This window comes from Leucopleurus acutus, assembly GCF_964270905.1.
Source record: "Leucopleurus acutus genome assembly, chromosome: 15".
NCBI lineage: Eukaryota > Metazoa > Chordata > Mammalia > Artiodactyla > Delphinidae > Leucopleurus > Leucopleurus acutus.
The window spans coordinates 53,749,493-53,774,451 of record NC_139157.1 but is presented as its reverse complement, the minus strand read 5'-3'; the positions used below and the strand labels follow the sequence as shown (position 1 = coordinate 53,774,451).

At 40.0% G+C, this 24,959-nt stretch overlaps 1 protein-coding gene across 1 annotated transcript in view; it reads right to left on the bottom strand.

Moving 5' to 3' along the window:
• Positions 1-5,133, bottom strand: part of HACE1 (HECT domain and ankyrin repeat containing E3 ubiquitin protein ligase 1) — a 94,252-nt gene extending 89,119 nt beyond the window's left edge. Inside the window, exon 1 of the mRNA XM_082855638.1 lies at positions 4,935-5,133. Coding sequence (XP_082711764.1) covers positions 4,935-5,010 — 76 coding nt within the window. The 5' untranslated portion in view covers positions 5,011-5,133. The remainder of the gene's footprint in view (positions 1-4,934) is intronic.
• Positions 5,134-24,959: the final 19,826 nt, after the last annotated feature.

Sequence of the window (24,959 nt, the reverse complement as noted above, 5' to 3'; positions counted from 1 at the left end):
AGTTAATAGCAGTACTAAAATTTGTGAGTAAAAGTTTGAGAAAAAGGATATTTGCATAGTATCAAAGTATTTCCCCCACAGTGAACTTACAGTGGAGAACCCAGCAGATTATCACCTTAATCATCTGATAAAGGGTAACATCACCAGAAATAATACATATCAATATATTGTAGCCCTTGAGTTTCCACTGAGAAGGGCACATCACTTTTGTAGTATTCTTGCCAAAAATCTGTAACTTTAATCTACTCATGGGAAAACATCAGACAAACCCAAATTAAGGGGAATTCCACAAAATACCTGATCAGTCCTCTTAATCAAGACCATTAAAGTCAAGGAAAAATTGAAGAAATATCACAGTTCAGGGGAGGTTAAGGAAACATGACAACTAAATGCAATGTGGTATCCTCAATTGGATCCTTATATAGAAAAAAGACATTAGTGGGAAAACTCATGAAATTCTAATAAAAGTCTGGAATGTGGCTAACAGTATTACACCAATATTAACTCCTTAATTTTTTTTTTAACTCCTTAATTTTGATCACTGTTCTTTGGTTGTATAAGATGTAAACATGAGGGGAAGCTGAGTGAAGGGTATACAGGAACTGTTTATGCAACTTTTCTGTGAGTCTAAAATTACTTAAAAATGGAAAGTTAAAAAGAAAAAGAAAAAATAGGGGGAACTGTTATCATTAAAAGATTCTTAAGAGATGAGTCAACCAAATGTAATGTGTGGACCTGACTGGATACTGATTCAAACAAACCAACTGTAAGTGAATATTTCTGAGGAGAAAACTGAACATGGACTGGGTATTTGATGAGAATTAAAATTACTGTTACTTGTGTTGGCTCTAATAATGGTATTGTGATTATGTTTGAAAAAACATTATATATGTAGAAATATATCCGGAAGTATTTAGAGGAAGAGAAAAAAAGTTACCATTTCTTTACATTTTTGTTCATTATTTTACTATTTTTGAATGTATACATGAAGAGCAATTTAGTCCTTGTCAACATTCACAAGTACAGTATGCAGATGCAACAACTTTCACTATAATAATAATTCAATAACCAAAGAATCCTACTAATAACAGCCAACATGTTTTAAATTATTACCTTAAAGGCACTGTTCTAAACACTTCACATGCATATGCATCATCTCTTTTATCTTCACAGCCACCTTATGAAGTAGGTACTAGTATTATCCCTATTTTACAAATGAGAAAGCTGAAGCACTAAGTAATAAGCCGTGTGATGGTGGCATTAAATGGCAAACTGGAATTCAAAGCTGGCTGATTCCAAAGCCCCCACAAGAAAAATCTTCCACTGCCCACAGTATACACTATATAAATAGCCAAAAGGTCTACAATACTATTCTTTTTTTTTTTTTTTTTTGCGGTACACGGGCCTCTCACCGCTGTGGCCTCTCCCGCTGCGGAGCACAGGCTCCGGACGCGCAGGCTCAGCGGCCATGGCTCACGGGCCCAGCCGCTCCGCGGCATCCTCCCGGACCGGGGCAATAACCCGTGTCCCCTGCATCGGCAGGCGGACTCTCAACCACTGCGCCACCAGGGAAGACCTACAATACTATTCTTAACATGTACAATACAGTCTAACTTGTTTTATTCTCGTCCATCTCAATTTTTTCAAAATGCTGACTGAAACCACTCAATTATTCTCATTATCTAACAGTGAGTCACCAAAAGGAGTTGAAAAACACTTCACTAAGCCTCCCTCAGCATGGCAACATTCTTTCTCTCTCATATAATACACGCCCCAATAAAAATCTGAACTTCTAAACCATGACAATTTCAATTAAGTCACTCCATAATAAACAAAGTCATAAACAGGAAATACCCTTATTTGTGAATTTAAACTTATAAATCAAGATAGTACATACTTTTAAGTGAGCACCATAAGGTTCGCATGGGTTTTACTTATAGGGTGTTCATTTAGATAAAATTTAGAGGTAGATCTTGTTTTTTAAGTAGTATCTAACCTTATTAAAAAATAGCTCACATACGCTAAAAGGTACGAAGACACAAATATAACCACAACTATGATGCTAGAAGGAGACTATCCAGGAAATACTATACTAAGAAAGTACTGAATAAAATTTGCTGTCAGGTGCTTCCTTCTCCACACTCATGAAGAAATCTTGAGAACTAGGTATGTAACAAAAGTTTTCAGAGTGATAAGAAAAGTTTAATCAATCTCTCACTTTATCAGATATGTTGGCCATTTTTATTAATAACATTTCAGAACTCAGCAACTAAAAGGAAAACCTCAAAGAACAGGAAGCTCAGATTCACTATGCTATATTCAATGTCTCATCAAACCATAAAATGGGAGAGATTTTTTAAAAAATTGATAACTATCCTAATCATTATTCAAATATACGCTCAAATGGGCTCAAGTTCTATTATTTTATTAAACAAATTACATTCACTGTAAATGCAGTAGTTTAAGATTACTTTTTCCACATAAATGAATAATATAAGCCAACTTTTTACAGTCCACAGAGAATCTATATCCCTAAAGTAATTGTTTTCCTTTCACTTCCTGTCTCACAAGAATATTCCTGTTAGCCCTGCCTAAGATGACTCAACAACCTGCACTCCATTACTTAGAGGGAATACTCAGGTTTTCATCATCCCAAGGAAACATAAATATGTTTTCCCAGAATTCAATTCAATAAATAAAATATCTGCAGGTTAATCCTATGCAACAAAGTTAATTTTAGAGTGAGGGCTGATTAAAAACTTTCCAACCTTAATAATTAGCTCCAATCAAGTGCTTATTAATCACTGAAGTCTAACAAGGCAAGATAAACATCTGATTATTTCCTAAAGTTAGACAGATCTCAGAACTTCTGTTCAGCCCTTAAAATGAAAGCACAACAATCTAAATTTTTATAATTAGAATGTAACACACACACACACACACACACACACACACACACACACACATTTGAAAGGGCCAATCTCAGAGAATTCAAAAACATTCATCTTAGGGACAAAGATAAATTAAAAGGACAGGATGAGCAAACTCACTATAATCAAAGAAAAACAAATGTAAGCAACATGGGAAAAAGTTTTATTTTTAATTACTCTAGTTTCCAGGGACTCTCAGACTGTGGGTGGAACTTTCTTTTCCAAAGAGTTAGTTGAGAGGTTGATACTCAGTCTTAAAAATGCTGATATAATTAGATCTATACTCTTCTATGTAATAATCCTAAGGAAATATTTATAAAGGCAGACTGAGATTTAAAAATGTACAAACCTGTTCCTCATAAAATCTATTATAAAAACAATAATTAGATTCAATATTTGTTACATATTAACCTACAAAATAAACCTACATTAAATCCTACAAAATAATTAAGCATTTAAAGATATAATAAATGTTGTATGTTTTCTAAAAGCAAAATAAAAGACTATATGCAGTATGATCTTAGTTTCAGTAGAGAAAGAGAAAAAATAATAATAGAAGGAAATAAAGAAAATACTAACATTGTTTATCACTGGGTGTGAAATGACAGATTATTTTATTTTTCTTTCTTTTCAAAATGTTCCACAATGAAAACACATTACTTTTAAAACAAGAAACATTATCAAAGTCTTCTAAGTCACATTTACGTTAAAAAAAAACGGGATTTAAACTGAGCAATACAAATACCGTGTAAATGAAACTACACACGCAGCAAAGGATACCAATAATTTGACTGCGGAAAATGAGTGAGATCAGCACTTAAGAAATGGACTCAAAGGTGGAAGGTGGAAAGAAAACAGAGAAAGAAAACGTTGAAGTCAAAAGTCTTGTTCCTAAAATCAGGATCATTTTCAGTCTCTTACTTTACACTAGCAAGGTACCAAGTACAAAATTATCTTTTGAGAAACAGTCGCCACAAATCATCCTGTTCTGAATCATAAGTAGAGACTAGGGAAAATTTTTTTCAGAAAAATTATCCTCAGGTCTCCAGTCCCACATTTCTTTTATGGCTCTCGCCCAAGTTCTCCTTCACTAACCTTACAGATCACCTCCCCAGCAGCAATTCAAAGAAATTTTTTTAAAAAATGATATAAGATAAACTAATGCAATGCATTTAAAAAAAAAATCACCAGACTTAACTCCTACCCTTTCTCTCAGTTGGGCATACAGAATCAAGCCTCTTAGAGACAGCACTGCGCTCTCCCACTACCACTAAACCATCTGAATTCATGAGGCTGCAAACAAAACGGCTTTCTTTCTCATCTCTTTTATTACTAGTGTTTTACCTATTCTGAAGAAATCCTGGCACACTGAACTAAAATTCCTAAACGACAGGGCTCATGCCTTACTCCTCTCTGTAGAAGCGCCCCAGCCCCCTCCGTCTGATGAATAAATGAAGGCAGACATGCATATTAAAGTAAAGTGTATATATGTAAACACACACAGTACTTCAAGTACATGTTTGATATTTGACACCCTTTTATTTATTGTCAAAATATAACAGTGCTCTACATTTAGAAAAAGAAAAGAATGCTTAATTCCCCTCAGCAACTTAAAGTAAACAATACTACTTGGGGAGCATCTCTCTAGCCCCAGCAGGCAGAGACTGTAAAATGGCCCACAACTGTGATGTTTTCTGAATCCGGATCTCCGCCCTCCGGGTGGTATTTCTGCTCCTTCGCCAAAACCCCTAATCGATAGTCTGGAGAGACTTGGGTCTATCCTGCTTCTTCTAGCAGCAGAACCTTCACAGCCCGGACCCCTCCCCCAAACTCCCACCTGCCCCGGGCGGGAGCGGCGGGCGAGGGGTAGCAGGAGGTCCCAGCCCGGCCCCTGCCAAGGAAAGTAAATGTGGGCGTTTGTTCAGCTTTTGGTTAGTTTTCCCAGCCGGGCCTCCCCGCGCCCCGAGCCCCGCCCCCGGCGCCCCTAGCCCGCGGCCAGCTCACCGTCCGGCAGCTCTACGGTGCGCGCGCGGCGCAGCGAGCGCGTCAGGCGATTGAGCTGCTCCATCGCTCTCTCCATCCTCGGCGCGCCCTAGGCGCTACCCCTGCCGCGCCCGCGGCCTCCGCGCCCAGCGCCCTACATCCCGCCCCGCGCCCGTCCCGCGGGCGGAGGCGGCGGTTCGCCCGGGCCAGCGCCCGGGACTACGGGGGCCGTTAAGGACTGCGTCCTCCGTCCGGGGGCCGGGAGCTGTTGGACAGACCACCGAGTGGACACCCGCGGCCGGAGACGCCGCTCTGGCCCTTCCTGCCGCCGCCACCGCCTCTTCCCTCCCGGACTCGCACAGCCTTCTGGGAGCGGTAGTTCCGAGCCGCGCGCCCGGGGCGGAGCCACGCTGGATGCGCCCGTGGCTCCGCGCCCCTGCCACGCAGACGCCTGGGTAGGGCGGTGTGTGCGGGAAGCTGCGCGCAGGCTTGCGGAGGGACTTATTGGGTGTCCCCACGAGCCCCTTCTCCTGCACCGCAAAGCTGTACGAGAGCAGCTCCCTTCAATTCTGTCACTCCCCCCTATATAGACGATTGGGGATTTGCACGGTTGTTCTTAAATCCATCGTCAATCATCCCAGTTTTGGTACATTTGTTTTCCAGATACATGAACTGTTGAAATATTACATTTTCATATGTTAAAGAATGATAAAGTCAAACAAATGCAAACGCAGAATACACTTTTTCCTTCATTGCAAGTAACGTAACCGTAGCTTAATTATTTGTCTCCCCTGCTGGGCGATTTCGTGAGGGCAAAGCCGTCCCTTTATCTTGTGCCTTGTATTCCCGTACTCACCACAGCACCTGACACAAAGTTGAAACTTTGGGGAATATATGGATGATGACATCCTAAAAGAAAATTTTAGTTTATTTGGGAACAATGCTGAAGTCTCAAGATGATGACAGATTCCAGTGGGAAATCCAAAGACTGATTTCGTGAGTTGCAAAAAAACTTGACAATACCAACAAGTGTGGATGAAATTAATTAAAAGGAAATCAGTGGGGAAAAATCATATTTGTCAGCTCTACACAGAAGTAGAGCACAAGCCAGGATAAAAACAAATTTGAAGCAGCTGAAACATGAAAGAATTTATCCAATCCAGGTGAGTATGAGCCTACCTAACACCACTGACAATGAAAAGAGGAATTTTGTCTTCTTGGGCATAACCAGTGCCAAGATGATGCTGGAGTTAAGAGAGAACCAAAGAGCTTGGTCTTTCTCAGCTTCTCCTTCCTCAAAGAGGCAAGGCTGCTCCTGCAATGAATGGGCACATGTACGTTGGTGATATATATTAGCTGGCCCAGAAGGAGAAAGAGAATCTCACCTGACCTTCCAGGATATGCAGGGGCAGATGGTGGCTGGCATGGGTGTTCCCTGCCAATGCCATCCTGAATCAGTTCCAACCTGCTGCTACCAGTTATTTGTGCCAGTGATGCAACAGGCTCAGGGTAGACCTTCTAACCAGTTGGTTCAGATGAGACCTAAACCAGTCCAACAACAAGGTGGAGACGTCAGAGCTTCGAAGGAATGCCAAACACTATGGGCTAGGCCATGTCCAACCCTTTGCAACCTAGCTTCAACTGGAAATGGTCCTGCCTTTCTTGGCTTCCCCATACCATTCAGAAAGTCAAGATCCCCACTGCTATACAGAAGTTAGCATCTCAGCCTCTGCTATTACTGCCACCCCTTAAGCTGTTGCTCCATATAAATCATTTCCGATGTCCTCTGGGCACCAAGACTGGATTTTACGTGCAGAGCAGGAGTCCCCAATAACGTCTATGGTGGGCATCTCTCCCCATGCTGGTCACTGTTCACCACAGGAGTAAAAGATGCTGGAAGAATGTTACAGAATGCTGCTGTGGGTTGTCAGTTCTAAATCCTGCAATGTGATGCACTCTCTCAAATAGCTCTGGTCCAAGGTGTATGAAGCTGTGGTACCGCTATAGGCTTATCACTGCCTGTCCAATAGAACTTTCTACAATGACAGAAATGTTCTATAGTCTGCACTGTCCAGAATAGTAGCCACTAAGCAAAAGGGGTTACTGAGTGCTTGAAATGTGGCTAGTGTAACTAGATTTTAAATATTTATTTAAATGTAATTAGTCTACTTTAAATTAAGTAGCCACATGTGCCTAGTGGCCACCGTATTGGACAGGGCAGTTTATCACACCAAGAAGGAAGCTGCCCATGAGAACAACAAAAAAGTGAAATAGCTCCTCATAGGTTATAGTTGAAGAACTGAAAATTCTCACTTGCCCTGTGGAAGTCAACACCAAGAATATCAAATGAAAGCTTTAAAAGGGCATTTTGTATCATAAATTCCATTATCAAAAATATAGCGCTTTTCACTTATAAGAATCCAGATTTCTCTGTGACCCAGTTTTAACTTTCTCTTTTCTATTTCTGGATTTTCTTCTCCCTGAAAATTGGTTTTATTGGAGATACCCAAGCTTAAGTTTCTCCATGTAAAAGAAGAAAACAATCAGTTCAATAAAAGGCAGGAAGAGAGTGGGGGGGGGGACAAAAGAAAAGAACAAAGAACAACCATTGTAAAAACAAAACACAAAAATAAGATGGTAGAAATAAATCCAAATATATTCATGGCCATAATCACAGAAAATATAAACAGAGTCAACTGTGGACAGGGCGGAAAATGTTCTCCTTTCCAGACAACATATATGCTTAATATATGAGAAAGAATTAGTCCTGGAAAAATCTAACTGCAGTAAAAATTTTTTTTTCTATTTTCTTGTGTCCTGAGATAACACACTACAAATATTGAGGATATATATTCAAAATCCATATCTAACTCTATGAATTCAAAGCACTATAGAAACCAGTTCTCCCTGCATATCAACCATGGGAAGGAAGTATATACCAACAGCCGCTATTCCTCGTGGATATGAATTGCAAGCCACCAGAACTTTATCGGGAGGTATTGCAAGCCTACATGAAGTTTAGGATTAAAAATGTATTAGCGGGCTTCCCTCGTGGCGCAGTGGTTGAGAGTCCGCCTGCCGATGCAGGGGATACAGGTTCGTGCCCCCGTCTGGGAAGGTCCCACATGCCGCTGAGCGCTGGGCCCGTGAGCCGTGGCCGCTGAGCCTGCATGTCCGGAGCCTGTGCTCCGCAATGGGAGAGGCCTCAACAGTGAGAGGCCCACGTACCGAAAAAAAAAAAAGTATTAGCTCTTGGGAGAGATGTAAAGTATGGGATTTCCATAAATCATTTAAATTGGGATTGTGTAAAGGAGGGGCTTTTGGCTATGACTAAAATAATTTTGATGTTTCAAATTTTCATATACCTGTTGCAAAAATTTCATGGTTCATGCTACTATTAAGAGCAGTGCTATGTCTTCCAAAGTAAGGTATTACGATATACATAGAGATAGACAACATCCAAAATGAGACATACTGAGAATTTAAAAATTTTAAATCATTAATAATGCATTTGTAGAAATCTGACTTTTGTAATAAATGAAATGAAATCAGTAATTTCATGAAATTACTATGAAAGGATTTTCCTAATTTTATAGTAAGTTTAACAATCTTAGTGATCACTGGAGAGAACATGAAAGATAATGTCTCCTACCAAAAACATAATAGTGCTAAGAAAACCAGTATCACTAAACTTGTGAATATTTGAAATCTTTTTTTTTTTTTTTTACGGTACGCGGACCTCTCACTATTGTGACCTCTCCCGCTGTGGAGCACAGGCTCCGGACGCGCAGGCCCAGCGGCCACGGCTTACGGGCCCGGCCGCTCCGCGGCATGTGGGATCTTCCCGGACCGGGGCACGAACCCGTGTCCCCTGCATCGGCAGGCGGACTCTCAACCACTGCGCCACCAGGGAAGCCCAATAACTGCCTTTTTAAAGCATTCAATTTGGATTAAATAAAAAATGTTGGTGAGTTTACTCCATCATCAGTAACTTGGTCCCAAATTCAATGCAAACCAATATTTATATGCAAGGTGGAAGTACAATAAAGAATAAGACTTTTGGGCTTCCCTGGCGGTGCAGTGGTTGAGAGTCCGCCTGCCAATGCACGGGACGCGGGTTCGTGCCCCGGTCCGGGAAGACCCCACATGCCGCGGAGCGGCCGGGCCCGTGAGCCATGGCCGCTGAGCCTGCGCGTCCGGAGCCTGTGCTCCACAGCGGGAGAGGCCACAATAGTGAGAGGCCCGCGTACCGCAAAAAAAAAAAAAAAGAATAAGAGTTTTTTCACTCTCAAGGAGTTCAACTTCTGGAAAGGAAATTAGACATGCACAAATCTGACAGTAATACATAGCAAACTGTGGAGAGTCCTTCATGCTCTACTCAAAACCCTGGGGATGTGGGGGAGAGAATCATCCCTTCATTGTAGAGAGGGAGCAGAATCAAGGAAACTTCCATGCTTGAAAGGAGATCACATTAACACATGGGAAATAGAAACAAGCAGGACAATCTGATGAACAACAAATATTAACAGTTGATACTTGTTGAGCATCAATAGCTTATTTAGCTAAGGCTTGTGGGTAATTGGAGAATTAAGGCTAACATGTGTTAGTCAGATTTCAGTTAGCCTTGAATGTCATGATTAGGAGCTTGAAGCCAGTTCTGCAAACAGCAAGGGGCAACACAATTAGATGGTAGCAGAAGAGAATGGTAACAGCTGAATGAGTTAAGAGGCCACTTGTACAGGTGAGTGGAAACAAAACACTGTGTTAAGGTGGGAGTGAAGGAAAAAGACAGATATGGGTACTGTGGATTGACAGGATGCAGAATTTTGACTCTACATGAACAGTGGACTAGATGGGTAAGAGTTAAAGATGACTCCAAAGTTAGTAGTTGTCAGGAGTAAGTTCTTTTGAGAGGAAAAAAGTTGCTCAAAAGTTGCATATTCTGGGGACTTCCCTGGTGGAGCAGTGGTTGAGAATCTGCCTGCCAATGCAGGGGACATGGGTTCGAGCCCTGGTCTGGGAGGATCCCACATGCCGCGGAGAACTAGGCCCGTGAGCCACAACTACTGAGCCTGCGCGTCTGGAGCCTGTGCTCCATAACAAGAGAGGCCGCGATAGTGAGAGGCCTGCGCACCGCGATGAAGAGTGGCCCCCGCTTGCCACAACTAGAGAAAGCCCTCGCACAGAAGCTAAGACCCAACACAGCAAAAATAAATAAAATAATTAATAAACTCCTACCCCCAACATCTTCAAAAAAAGAAAAGTTGCATATTCTGTTGCATAACTCCAAATCATTAGATTGCAGAATCTGAAGAGCCTTATCAAGGCTGAGTCTGGAGTATGGGATAATCCTATGCTAGATATATTTAATAAAGGCCTGTTTTCTGAGTGCTGGTTTTCCACATCCGTATTGGTGTGGGTTTCAATTATATTTAAAAATCACTTTCAATTGCCCCTGAAGAAGAATTATTTTGTTCACCTTTTCTTCAAGACAAATAGTGCAGTTAAAAAAAAGTAAAAGGTCTAATTTCTCAGGGTAGGGTGGTTTAGGGCTACAGATTGGAGACATAGTACTGACATTGAGACCAGAAAACTGTGATTCATTTCAACTGTCTGGTTTCAAGTTTCCTCATCAGCAAAATGAAATTTATTAATCAGGACTTTTCCAGTTGCAAGTGACAGGAATGTGACTTCAGCTAGCATATGTCAACTAAAAAATTTATTAATACAAGCGGATGGCTTAAGGACCCCCAAGGGATGGAAGCACCATTAGAACTCTCTCTGTTCTTTGTCAGAGTTATCTTCTTAAAGAAAAACTGGAAACATTTCACTTCCTCCCTCAGAATCTATGCAGCTGTCCCCATTCTCCATAATTTAAAGTCTAACCTCCTAAGCATGCTATTCAAAGCCTGACACAATCTGTTCTCACATAACCTTTCCAGTCCTGTTTTAATAATTGTCTGCACTTATTGAGTGCTTACTGCAACCAGGATTTGTCTTAGAGGGAAACAAGCTATGATTAGAATTCCTGGCTCTATCCGTACTAACCATGTGCCTTGAAAAAACTTCCTTAGCCTCTGGAAACCTCCATTTTCATCATTTGCAAAATGGGGGTAATTACAGTATCTCTCTTATTTCACTTATTTCTTTCTTTATTTCATGGAGGGACATATGATCTCATATCTTACAGCTTTTCCTGATGGCTCATTCTTGGATCAAGGTGCAGGGTCAGGCTATTTAAATAGGCTGCTCTCTTAAAAACCACATACTTGGGAGATGTAGTTCCCCAAAAGGTAGAAGTTGAGAGATGCAAAATAATTTGGCCAATACAGAGGATGTGGACTTATTTATTCAATCCTACAAGTCTGTGTCTGGGAAACAGCATCCTTATTTGGCACATCCTTGACATCTATTCTTCCAAAATGTTCTTGTAAATTTTTTGCTTCTTTTGTTCGTACTTCCAGCCTTGCATTTATCTCCTGAATCCTTCAGTTTTAGCACTACCACACCCCAGGAATTCTTGATTAATTGAATATCTTATCACTTGTTTTTGTTTTTTTTTTTAAAGTAAGCTGAGCTGATCTAGCAGAATTTGCTGTCCCCTCTACCCTCTGTAATAGCCATTGTGGAAGACTGCCTCCTCACCACTCTCTTGACCCAAATTGGCCATTCGGGACAGGGTCGAGAATGTTTGGTCAGCCTCCTTACTCTGAGCCTTGGAGGTGGTGGATTTCATGCTGTCGAGAGAGAGCAGTTTTCTTACAGCTTTATTTCACCTGGACACATACCACAGCTCCAAAGTCCTTATTTAACCTTAAATCTCCCTTATTAACCATTGATTTCTGTGCCCCCACCTGCTTCCTACCTAATCCCACAGCTCCAGTTTAACCCCTACATTTCAACATTTTGGGCACTGGTTCTTCAAATTACATTTATGACTTAGTATGCCTATAGCATTCACAAAGGCAGGGCTACACTTCATATGGAAATTCATGCCAAAAAACAATAAAAATGATGGATCTATCTTTTCTTCACAATTACCTAAAATGTGCATACCTGGAAATGGAGGTATGTAGATGTAGAAGTAGAGTGTAGCAAATCTTTGATGCTTAATGGTACTTTCTTAGCTGAGCACTAAGTTGGTGAGGAATGATTTCTTTTCATCTTCCTGATTAATCTCTACAGAATCTTTAGACTCTCTTTCTTTCTCTGAATTTCAAGACTGTGGATCCAGTTACACTTCCTGGGTCATGTGGAGAGAGGTTTGGTGGGGATTGGGGCAGAAGGCTGATGAAAGGGGAAGTGGGTGCTCTAGACTTGATGTCTGAGAAATTGTCCAGGGGTTGAGGGGATCATCTGTACTCCTGTGCTCAGACCCAGCTTCCTGTTAGAGAATTAGATGGCTCTGACCACCTCATTTCAGGAAGGGGCTGTTCTCAGGAGCACTGAGGGTGGGAAGGAGTCTGATTCTCACTGAGGGACCCACATGGCTATGAACCGCTTACAGTGATGCTCACAGAAGTGCCACTAGGCCAGCACTATTCTATTATAGCTATTCTATTACAGTTATAGAATAGCTACTATACTAGCTATTCTTTTCTGAACAGCTTTTTATAATTGAGTTGATTATAACTTTAAACATTTTTGGAAGATAGCATCAGACTGTAAGGCTAAAAGAAAGCCTTTCATCCTTCTGACACCTCCTTACTTCTCCAAATCACTATTTCATCAAGTGTTCAACAGGTGGAAAGAGGGCAGAGCCTGTGCTTCATGCTGAAGGAGACACTGATTAAATATAAGGTGTTGTCCTTGTCTTTAAGAAAATAGCAAGCGAGAGCTGGTGGTAGAGATGGGGGAGAGGTGAAATACCTGGCAGAAAACAGATTAAGACACGTGGGTTTTTTGTTTTGTTTTGGCCGTGCTGCGTCACGTGGCATGTGGGATCTTAATTCCCCGACCAGGGATCAAACCCGTGTCCCCCACAGTGGAAGCACAGAATCTTATCCACTGCACCACCAGGAAAGTCCAAGGCACACACGTTTTAATTCACTGAACACATATTTATTGTGTATCTATTCCATTCCAGGCACTGTCCTAGGTACTGGGGACATAGCTATAAGTAAAACAGACAATATCCCTGTCCTCATGGGTTAACATTCAAGTAGAGAAAACTTAATATATGAAAATAAAAATAAATAATATAATATTAGCTATCTAAAATTGCTAGGGGAGAAAAGCAGAAGGAACCAGAAGTACAAAGGTCATGAAATGGGAAAGAGCTTGGGGTGTTTGAGGAATAGCACAAAGCCCAGAGTAATTATGATACAGGGAGCTTGGGAGAAAGTGCAAGGAAATGACGTAAGAGACCATAGTTTGAAGAATCACCAAATGGTCTGAACCTATGGAGTGATGTAATCTAATGTATATTTTTTAAATATTTCCCTAGCTACTGAGTAGAAAGCAAACTGTAGGAGTATAAAATTGCAAACTAGGAGGTCAGTTAGGAAGCTATTAGAACAATTCAGTACAGGGATGGTGGTGGCTTGAACTAAGATAACTACTTCACTGAAGGTGGTGAGATATGATAGTTTTCAAGAATTTGCTGGTAGATAGAATGAGGAGTTTGAGAGAAAGAGGGAAGACAAGAGTCTAAGATTTAGAGCCTAAGGATTTTGTCCCGAGTTTCTGGGTGACTGGGGTTGCCATGTATTTTTTTTTCATTATCAATTTTTTAAATTGAAGTGTAGTTGATTTACAATGTTGTGTTAGCCTCAGGTGTACAACAAAGTGATTCAGTTATACATATACATATATATATATATATTTTTTTTTTTAGATTCTTTTCCCTTATAGCTTACTACAAAATATTGAGTATAGTTCTCTGTGCTATACTGTAAGTCCTTATTGGGCCATGTATTGATATGGAGGACACTGGAGGAGGAGATGGTTGGAGATGGGAGAAATCAAGAGTCCTTTTATGCTTACTAGACATCTAAGAGGAAATGTCAAGTTGAAGGCTGGATTATGAGTCTGGCTTTGAGGAAAGAGGTTAGGATTAGATATAATACATTTCTCATATTACATATCTCATCAGCATTAGACTGTAGTAAAACAACAGAACTGGGACTTACCTGGTGGTCCAGTGGTTAAGACTCTGCACTCCCAATGCAGGGGGCCTGGGTTTGATCCCTGGTCAGGGAACTAGGGCCTGCATGCTGCAACTAAAAAAGATCCCACATGCCTCAGTGAAGATCCCACACACAGCAGCGAAGATCCCACATGCCACAACTAAGACCTGGCCCAGCCAAATAAATAAATGTAAAAAATAAATAAGTAAAAAATAAAACAACGGAACTGAATGAGACCCCTTAGGGAATGACCGTAGATAGGGAAATTTGAGGTAATAAGCCATCCAACATTTACAGATAGGGCAGTGTAGGTAGATCTGGCACAGTCGGCTAAGAAGGTGCAATCAGTGGTATTTGGTAGACTAGAAACCAAGTGAAAAAAGGGTTTAAAGCACTCTTGAGAGTTAGAGTAATAAGACTGAAAATCGACTATTGAATTTGGCAGTTTGAGGTCATTTGTGTCCACAAGTGTGGTTTCAGTAGAATAACCTGCTTGGAATGGGTTTGATGGGAAATTGAACAGCTTTCCTGTATCGTTGAGGTAATGTTAATTAGTGTAACTCATCTGGAGGACAGTTTGGCGATATCGATCAAAATACAAACCTTTGCACGTATCTTTTTTTTTTTTTTTTTTGGCGGCACGCGGGCCTCTCACTGTTGTGGCCTCTCCGGTTGCGGAGCACAGGCTCCGGACGCCCAGGCTCAGCGGCCATGGCTCACGGGCCCAGCCGCTCCGCGGTATGTGGGATCTTCCTGGACCGGGGCACAAACCCATGTCCCCTGCATCAGCAGGCGGACTCTCAACCACTGTGCTACCAGGGAAGCCCTTGACCATTGTCCTGTATAAATTAATACTGTTAAATTAATTAAACAAGGAGGCCATTAGACTGAGGCCGTCTCTGTAAGCTAACCAGATACTAAGCCTGTAAGTGCCTCAGTTCTAAGAACTCAAAACCTAAGGACAGCCAATCACAAAGAGCCAACTAGGCTTTCCCAAATAAGGCAACCACTTAAGCTATAGCCAATCATCTAATTTCCTTGCTTCGCTTCCATGTCTTCTCTATAAAAGTCTTGCCCCAGCTCCTGTTAGTGGAGCACTTCTAACCACTTCCGGTTGGATGCTGCCCAATCTGAAAGGATTTTTGCTCAGATAAACTCTTAAAAAATTTAATATACCTCAGCTTATCTTTAACCATATCCATCTGACCCCTCCTGTCATCTTCTAGCTCCTTCTTCTTGTTTCATTTTTTCTCATTACAGTATATTTATTTCTGCCTGACACATAGAGTTGTTTGTCTCCCTGCACTGGACTTTATGCTTCTTGAGGGTAGGACCTTCGTTTACTTTTGTTCATTGTTATATCCTCAGAACCTAGCACAGTACTTGGCAAGTGTAGGAGCACAAATACTTGTGGGCATGAATGAGGTTCTGGAGGGTAAGCATTCCAATTCTAACTTCCTGGCTAATGGATTAGACCCTGTCCCTGAGGATGTGAGTTCTCCAGGTGTTCAGCCCTTAGTTCTTTCCTCCTGTTTCTCTCCATCAGTTCTCTACAATCACAACTTTTTTCTTAATGCAACTTTGATCCATTTCTTATCTTTTGCCACCGTTTCAAATTTAGTCCCCTTGTCCTTCCTCTGTGACCTCCTGAAAACTGCTACCTTCAGTCCATTGATGTCTCCAAGATACATGAACATATTACTATTTCTTCCTCTCTCTTTCCTTGTTTGTTAATATTATCCTGAACACACACACACACACACACACACACACACACACACACACACACACACACACACACGAGGTTTCTGGAGTAGAGACAGATCATTATTATTCACTTTAAACCAAGTAGGCACCCTGTGGTTCCCCAAGTCCCTATTCTTTCCCCTGGGGTGATACAACAAAAGCCAGATATTACTCTACAAATACAGGGATTGTATTGCAGGAAAGGGTTCCCCACCACCAACCAAAAGGAATCAGGACATTTATATAAAAGAATCAAGCAGCTGTCCCCTTCCCCACAGAAAGTCTCCTTGGAGGTAGAATGGAAAGGATCCTGGATTCTCATGTAAATAAACCTCTCGTGGAAAAGACCATTGTCTTCAGCTTTACAACCCACAGATGCCTTCAAGGTCCTGGCTTTCACCCCTCCCTCCGCAACTCTAAACACATGCCTCTCTGAAGTAAATCTCTACAGAACTCTCATTATCTAATTAGTCGTAAGTCACCTTTAAGGGCTTGGTAGAACCAAGTTCCAGTAACATTTGTTCAGAAAGCCCTAGCTAGATAGACACATAAAAACATTTTCTCTACAGCCCTACACCATTCTACCCTCCAAATTTGCTAGTATCCATCAAAGAATTTGATCGCAAGCATCAGAAACTTATGACTGATTTAAGCTGAAGAGGAGTTACTAGGAAAAATACAGCCAGGCTTGGGAACCAGGCAAACCCAAGGGAATCTGGACAGCAGCCAGGTTACAATCAGGATCTGCAGAAAGAGTCTGATGCACAGCAGACTATTTTTTGCTATAGTATCCGACTTGGTTCACTTGAGTCAGGCCTCGCCCCCTGCAATCAATCTTCCATCCTTCTATTATACAAATGTCTTTCAAATACTTGATCATATCATTCCCCTACTTAAAGTCTGTAAAGTGGTGTTTTGGGTTTTTTTTTTCCTTTTTTCTTCTGGCCGTGCTGCGCGGCTTGTGGGATCTTAGTTCCCCGACCAGGGATTGAACCCGGGCCCTCAGCAGTGAAAGAGGAGTCTTAACCACTGGACCGCCCTGGAATTCCCTGTCAAGTGGTCTTTATCACGTTCAGAACACAGTTCAGACTAGTGGAATGGCATGCAAGACCCTTCTAAATCTCCATTTTCAGCTTCATCTTCTTTTGATATTGTGCTATATGAACCCCTCACTCCAACCATGACAAAATATTTGTTCTCCAAATATATAGTGCTTTCTCACATATCACATCTATGATGTGCTGTTACCTTTCCTTGGAATGTTCCTCCAGCCTCATTTACTTGCTTAATTCCTACTTTTTCTTCAAGACTCAGCTCATGACACTCCTTAGATGAGTTAGGGGTATGCCCTCTAGGATCCCATTGTTTATTCTACACACATATATTACACTTTAATCACCATGTGTTAGGTTGTTTTACTGTCTGGCTCCCTCACTAAGTGATTTCATTGAGGTCTTTCTATCTCTATATTCTCCCTGCTCCTCCCTACAATAGCTACTCTTCTACAAGACATACTGCCTCTTATGAAAATCTCACTACAGATTTGATTCTGGAAATATGCTCCTGCATATGGAAGGGACACATGATTTTCAGTAGAAAATATTAAAAGATATCACCCCAGCAGCAAGTCTCATTGGTAAGAGGGTACATAGCCTCAGGAAAAGTTACCCAGGTTTTATCAATTTCATATACACAGAAATCCTATCATAAAGTATTTAAAAGTCAATGTCTTATAACACCATTGGCTGATATGCCTCAGTGATATTTGAGGTAATGTTACTTAACGTGAAAGCAAAAATCTGGATTTTGAGAAAGACAAATAATGTATAATATCACTTATATGTGGAATCTAGAAAAGACAAACTTCAGAGAAACAGAGAGTAGAGTGGTGGTTATCAGGGGATGGGGGTGGGGGAAAAGGGGAGATATTGGTTAAAGGGTACAAACTTCCAGTTATAAGATTAACAAGTTTGGGGATGTAATATACAGCATGGTGATTATAGGTAATAATATTGTATCATATACTTGAATGTTGCTAAGAGAGTACATCTTAAATGTTCTCACCACAAAAAAATAAATGGTAACAATGTGATAGGATGGAGATGGTAATCATTTTGCAATTTATAAATGTATCAAATCAATACACTGTGCACCTTAAACTTACAAAATCACATCTCAATAGAGCTGGGAAAACACACACACACACACACACACACACACACACACAAACAGCTAATGCAAGAGGGAAAAGTATCTGAGATTTAAGGAAGCAGGTAATGTTTTAAGACATCAACACGTCAATAATATGGGGTGGCTTTGTGCTATCACCCTCGTTAAGCAAATCAGATAATTGTTTACGTCCCTGCCAGTGCTTTGATGCTGTAATTGCAGTAATTGTATGCTCAATAAACGTAATGGAGAACAACTGACAGGCAGTCATGAGCACATGGATGACCCAGAACAAAGCTGTCAGACTCTGCATGTTAGGGTGTAATTATGGACCAGAGCAGAATCCACCATGATTGGAAGTCTAATTTTGGCTCAGTACCATGACTCTGGGAAAACCAGAGAAGTATTTCCAAATCATTACTGCCAGGTATTTTATAAGCTCAGGCTAACAAGTAGCCATACTTACATCGGCTGTGGTAATAATAAGTGATAAATATTTTCTTTTATCTTTAAAACTGCATCCTTTTTTTTTCTTCTATACCAGGAAGGCTCAGAAGCTTGTCATTAGAATAATGAGACAACAGACTCAGTTCTAAGATGAAATAGGTATTTTAAATAGATGAGTAAATTCCTTTTTATTTTATTTTTCATTATTTTTAAAAAATCTATTTAAAAAAAACTTTTTTGGGCTACGTCAGGTCTTAGTTGCGTCCTGCGGGATCTTTCATTGTGGTGTGGGCTCTTCATTGTGGCACGCAGGCTTCTCTCTAGCTGTGGCACGCGTATTTTCTCTCTCTAGTTGTGGCACGTGGGCTCCATGGCGCATGGGCTCTCTAGTTGAGGCACGTGGGCTTAGTTACCCCGCAGCATATGGGATCTTAGTTCCCTGAGCAGGGATCCAACACACATCCCCTGCATTGTAAGGTAGATTCTTTACCACTGGACCACCAGGGAAGTCCCTAAATTCCTTTTTAATGACTATTATCATCTCTCAAATGCAATTAAGTTTAAAATTCAATTGACAGAAAAACATCACACAATTTGTTAACACATATATGTATAATAGAACTATATATTTATAAATTTACACATTGATATTAATTCATTTTTTAAAAAAAATCTTCAAGGGTAGGGTAATACCCATGAACTGATAAAGGTGTTACTTCTGAGGAGGGACATTATATTGAGAGAAGTAAAGCTAAGGCCACATGCAGAAATTTATACATTTATTTTAATGTCTCTATATTTTTTAAGTTTTTACCAAAAGAATCCCAAGTTGTATTAAGTATTAATCTTGCCAGTTGAAAAACAAAACAAAACAGAAAAACCACATGAACTGGTAGAGCAGGATTTGACACGGACTTGATAGAATTTCCCATGCCCCTAATAGCTCTGTTACTATGACACAGTTATATTTTAAGCATACTTACATAAAACATTCAGAAATAATTTTAATATGTATCTGGTATTTTATTATATAGATGTAGTATAATTTTATTCATAGGTCTCTTATTTTGTTCCCAACTATATAAAACAACTGTTAAAACTTTTTGTTACGTTTGCCAAACACAAACAAAAGTAGAGGGACCATTCATAAGTAGCCCCCAAGTATCCATAATCTAGCTTCAGTGATTATCAATTTATGGCCAAATATGTTTGCCTAAAATGAAAACTTTACTTTCTCTATTCATATAACTTCTTCCTCTTTGTAATCATCTTTCGCTAAAGAAGAGATTTTTAAAATAATTTACTTTTTATTTTATTTTTAAATTTTTGGCTGTTGGGTCTTCGTTGCTGTGCACGGGCTTTCTCTGGTTGCAGTGAGCAGGGGCTAATCTTCCTTGCGGTGCACGGGCTTCTCACTGCAGTGGCTTCTCTTGTTGCGGAGCACAGGCTCTAGGTTCACAGGCTTCAGTAGTTGTGGCACACGGGCTCAGTAGTTGTGGCATGAGCTCTAGAGCGCAGGCTCAGTAGTTGTGGTGCATGGGCTTAGTTGCTCCGTGGCATGTGGGATCTTCCTGGGCCAGGGCTTGAACCCATGTCCCCTGCATTGGCAGGTGGATCCTTAACCACTGTGCCACCAGGGAAGCCCAAGAAGAGATTTTTATAAATATCTGGATTCTGATCCACTCACCATTCTCAACAGTTTTAATTAGGCTTTGAAATCATCTTTCATTAATGACAAGGTCATTTATCAGAGTTTCGCAACTATCTGGGCAAGCTTATTTAAAATCTAGATCCTCTAAGATTTTTCTCTGTCCCTGTGACAAAAATGAAATATCAAAAAATATAAAAATCCTGTGCAAAGAACTACAATGATAATTATGTATATAAACCTATCAGTGTGCACTGACAGATAGTTAAAGAGTTGAGTAAAATAGAGGGATAAGAAAATAAAATAACTTGGAAAAAAGTTCTAAGATTTGTACCCACACAACATTTTCTTTCAAGCCATGGTCTTTGGTTTTAAACATGTTTTGATCAAATGAAAATAAACTCAGGTGGCAGATGCAGGCCAGGTTCACTATTTCAGGGCCTCTACATAGCATCTTCCTGGAGGTGCTTTGCAATTTAAAATAGTGTTCACGTCCAATGCTTGGCAGAACAGAATTCAGAAGCCAAGACCGTGAATCAGACTGGAGAGCAAGATAAATGGAGTGTAGGTAGATCAGAGAAGACAACACCGGGGTGTTTTAGCGCAGTGGTAAATTCAGGACCATGGACAGTGATATGCGTGCCCTTACCACCTCTGTTTTGTTTTGTTTTGTGTTTTCTGTATCATAAAAGTATATTTTTTAACATCTTTATTAGAGTATAATTGCTTTACAATGTTGTGTTAGTTTCTGCTGTATAACAAAGTGAATCAGCTATATGTATACATATATCCCCATATCCCCTCCCTCTTGCGTCTCCCTCCCACCCTCCCTATCCCACCCCTCTAGGTGGTCACAAAGCACTGGTCTCCCTGTACTATGCAGCTGCTTCCCACTAGCTATCTATTTTACATTTGGTAGTGTATATATGTCAATGCTACTCTCTCACTTCGTCCCAGCTTACCCTTCCCCCTCCCCGTGTCCTCAAGTCCATTCTCTACGTCTTCGTCTTTATTCCTGTCCTGCCCCTAGGTTCATCAGAACCATTTTTTTTTAGATTTCATGTACATGTGTTAGCATACCGTATTTGTTTTTCTCTTTCTGACTTAGTCCACTCTGTATGACAGACTCTAGGTCCATCCACCTCACTACAAATAATTCAATTTCGTTCCTTTTTATGGCTGAGTAATATTCCATTGTATATATATGCCACATCTTTATCCATTCATCTGTTGATGGTCACTTAGGTTGCTTCTATGTCCTGGCATTGTAAATAGTGCTGCACCACCTCTACTTTGGATAGTCTGCTTTTATAGAAAAGCATATTTTATTGTGTATCATGCAGTAGTGGCTGGAATGAAAGCACAGGCACAGTTCAGAGGCCAACTGCAGAGGCCAATCTGGCATCCACAGAGCCCAGGCAGAGGCATGGTAAAGGTCTTAAAATCAGATATCCAGGAGTCACACTCAAGGAAAGGAAAAGTCAAATCTGAGAACAAAAATAAGGATTGGGGTACAAGCTAAGGCTGTATAAAATAGAAAGGGAAGGAATTCAGACTTGAGAACTAGAAACAGCACTTTCAAGTGAAGCAGCAGGCAAGCAGCTGCCAACAACAGTGCACAGAGAATAAGGTCTTCCTGCCCTTTGATCTGATTCAATTCAATTCAGTTTGATTCAAGTCCACAAGTACTCAATGCATGCCAATAATAGTGAGACAATGGTTTTAAGCAATAATCCTGTGTGGATAGATAACAGCTAACAGATTTGCGCTGCTCACAGGTGTGAACAGCATTAAATGGAGGCCATTGATTACAACTGTGACGTAGGTCCGCTGGAGCCCTCATGGTCTTGACATTTTAGAAGCAAATACCTTAATTCACTACCGATTATTTTGCTCTAACCCAGAGAAGATTAAAAAAAAAAAAAACAAAACAGAATGAAAAGAAGAATGAGGTAATTGGGGAAGGGGGAAAAATGATGAGTACTGATATGATTATTCTCATCTTTATTTTAGGAATTTCATTTTAACTTTTTTTTTCCTGTCAAGACAAAAAATGACTTTATATGAACCTGCTTTAGGAAGAAAACCACAAGTGTGTGTGTGTGTATATGTGCATATTAGTTGAGAAGACATTTTGTCTTGATTTTATCCAAAATAGATAAAGGGGTGTGAACACAATTGGGAAAAATAGATAAGTAAGCAGAGTATATAGAGAAAAGTTTTTTCCATTCAAGAAGAAAGTCACCTCTTACTTAAGGGTAAGAACAGAATCCTTATAATCTCTTTTTACATATTTTAAATAAAGGACAGTCTTATTAAAAGAAGCAAACCAAGAGTACAGGAGGTAAGATGGTTAACATCAGAGGCTCTTTTCTCAGAGATTGACAGTGTTGGCCAACTAAGCGGGAAGAAACTCTAACTAGAAGTTCAAGAGTTTGGCAAATAAGCAAGCAGAAGTAGTAGAAGACCATATATGCACTTTATTTTGCTACATCACCAGCATAGTTATCACGGATGCAAATGTAATGTGGTATTAACATAAGTTCATTGATCTCCTCAATGGATTTGGTATAATGTGACTGACTACATGGATGTCCTCAAAATTCTTCAATGCTCCATGTGTACTTTTTCCAAATTCGTGCTTTGTTGGTTACAGGATAAATTTCTATATAAGAGATGCATTTTCTTGTCAGAGATATACAGGAAACTATACCACTGCCTAAGACATTCAGGTCTTGTCTAATAACTGGGAATATCAAGGGCCAAGCCTGGACCATAATGATTTTTATTCTGCACATGCTATGACTAGGGCGTTGCAGCCAACTCCTAGAAAAGGTGTCAACTAACCGTTTCTATAAAGGGCCAGATAGTAAATATTTTTAGGCCTTTGTAGACCCCATATTCTTCTCCATCACATATTCTCCTTCATTTAAAAATTTTTTAAGCAACAATTCAAAATGTTAAAAAAAATTCTTAGACAGACCACAAGCCAGATTTGATCCATAGGACATAATTTGCCAACTCCTGCCAGGAAAAAAGTTAGAAGATTAGAGTTAATTGGTCTAAAGAAAGTAGTGGGATGAGGGTCTATCAATGAAAACCAGAGAAATATAAATAACTTTCTAAAGAAGATGTGCCAGTCTTTTTTTCAAAGGAATGATATGGCCATGCTACTTATGGTTTGGTTTTTTTGAAAGTTAAAATTAATTTGTCCTTTGGAAAACGATATGTGTCCATTCCCTATGAGCAGCAATGTTTATAGGAGTAAATTATTAAGAAAGACTGCTGACAAACTCAAGTGGAATATCACTACCCTCCTTGATTTTCTTCTTCATGACAGAACTGTTTAAGCAATAACTCGAGAGAAGAAAACTTTCCTTCTATATTATATGGAGAAAACTTGTATGTGGATAGGTGTGTGTATTTAGATATAAGAAATAGATGAAATCTGTTATATATATATACATATATGATACTGAATATATAAAATGTGTATATATAATTATATAAAGATATTTACATATTTTCTCTAGTTCACAGTTCTTACTTTTGCAGAACACAGCTTTCATATATAATTTCAAAAGATATATAAAGGAATTAATAGAATATGATCAGATGAGTAGGAGTGGTCATTGCACAGCCATTCAGTTAACTAGTTTGTGCAATCATTACCTCCCACCTCCATAAGGTACTGGACATACCCACTCATGTAGTGAAGAGGTCTCCAGTGTCACCTTATAGAGCAGTACTCACGTCTGGAGTGAAGAGAGTTCTGCATTTGCCTGACAGCTATTGCCAAGGTACACCTTACCTGTTTCAATTAATCAATCTGCCACTCCTCTTAGGGGAGGAAGTTTTTCATAAATGTATGAATTTAGATTAAACTTACTATCAAGGAGGTGGCACTGTCTGCTACAAATGGATCCCATATGTGCTAATTACGGTACAGAACACAGGAGCTATAGAGATTAGGGTAATGACTTGGATGGATGAACAAATAGGTCAGCTAGAGATGAGGGAACTGATTTGTCTAATATTAGAACCAAGCCCTACAAACCCCCTGCCTGAACTAAATCATTCAATTGCTTCTGCAGCTTTAGAACTTAAAGTACGATTTTAAACCTTCAGAGTTTTTGATTTTCATGTATTTGCAGGTCATCTGCCTCTGGAGAATTACAGGAGATGTAAAAACACACTATTTAACAAAACTGCATTCCTAGGGGTTTATGATTTGTCAGAAGATTCTCTACCATTTTGTAAGGCTTTCATTATTTCCCAAATACCCATCATATAAAGGCTCTGTACATGAAAATCCTCAGCAACTGCATGGGCTGCAGTCATGAACAAATATCAAAATATAACAAAAAGATGTTCCTCCGTAACATTTATCAGCAGATGGGACTTTATGATTTGAGTGGATAATATATGGTGACAAGCAGCCAACACATTGGGTTGGCTGCTGATCTAGGAGTGGAGGGACACAGGCTCTCAGTTCATTTCTGCCTTAAGGGCCTTTGTAAATTTAAGACATTTAACACCTCAGTGCCTCATTTTTTCTCTATAGAATTGATTTCATGTGCCAGGATCTATACCTTAGTTAATGCTAACATTATCTGAAAGAAGGAACAGGAGAGGGTTCTTTATTGTGCATTTCTCTCTGCCTTTCAAATGTACCCTTCTCAATTTTTATCCCACAAAAATAAACATACCAGATTAAGTGATAGGATGAGAAGGATCACTGGTAAAAAAACAAAAGCTAAGCTACTGGGCAATATGATCTGATGTAACACATCAATTTCCTTAGTCAACCAAAGACCATCTCTGTATGTGCTGCCCAGATATCTCACCTCTATGGCGAGAATTGGGTCAGAGAGTTTAAAAGAGACCAGTTTTTACCACCATAGGAAA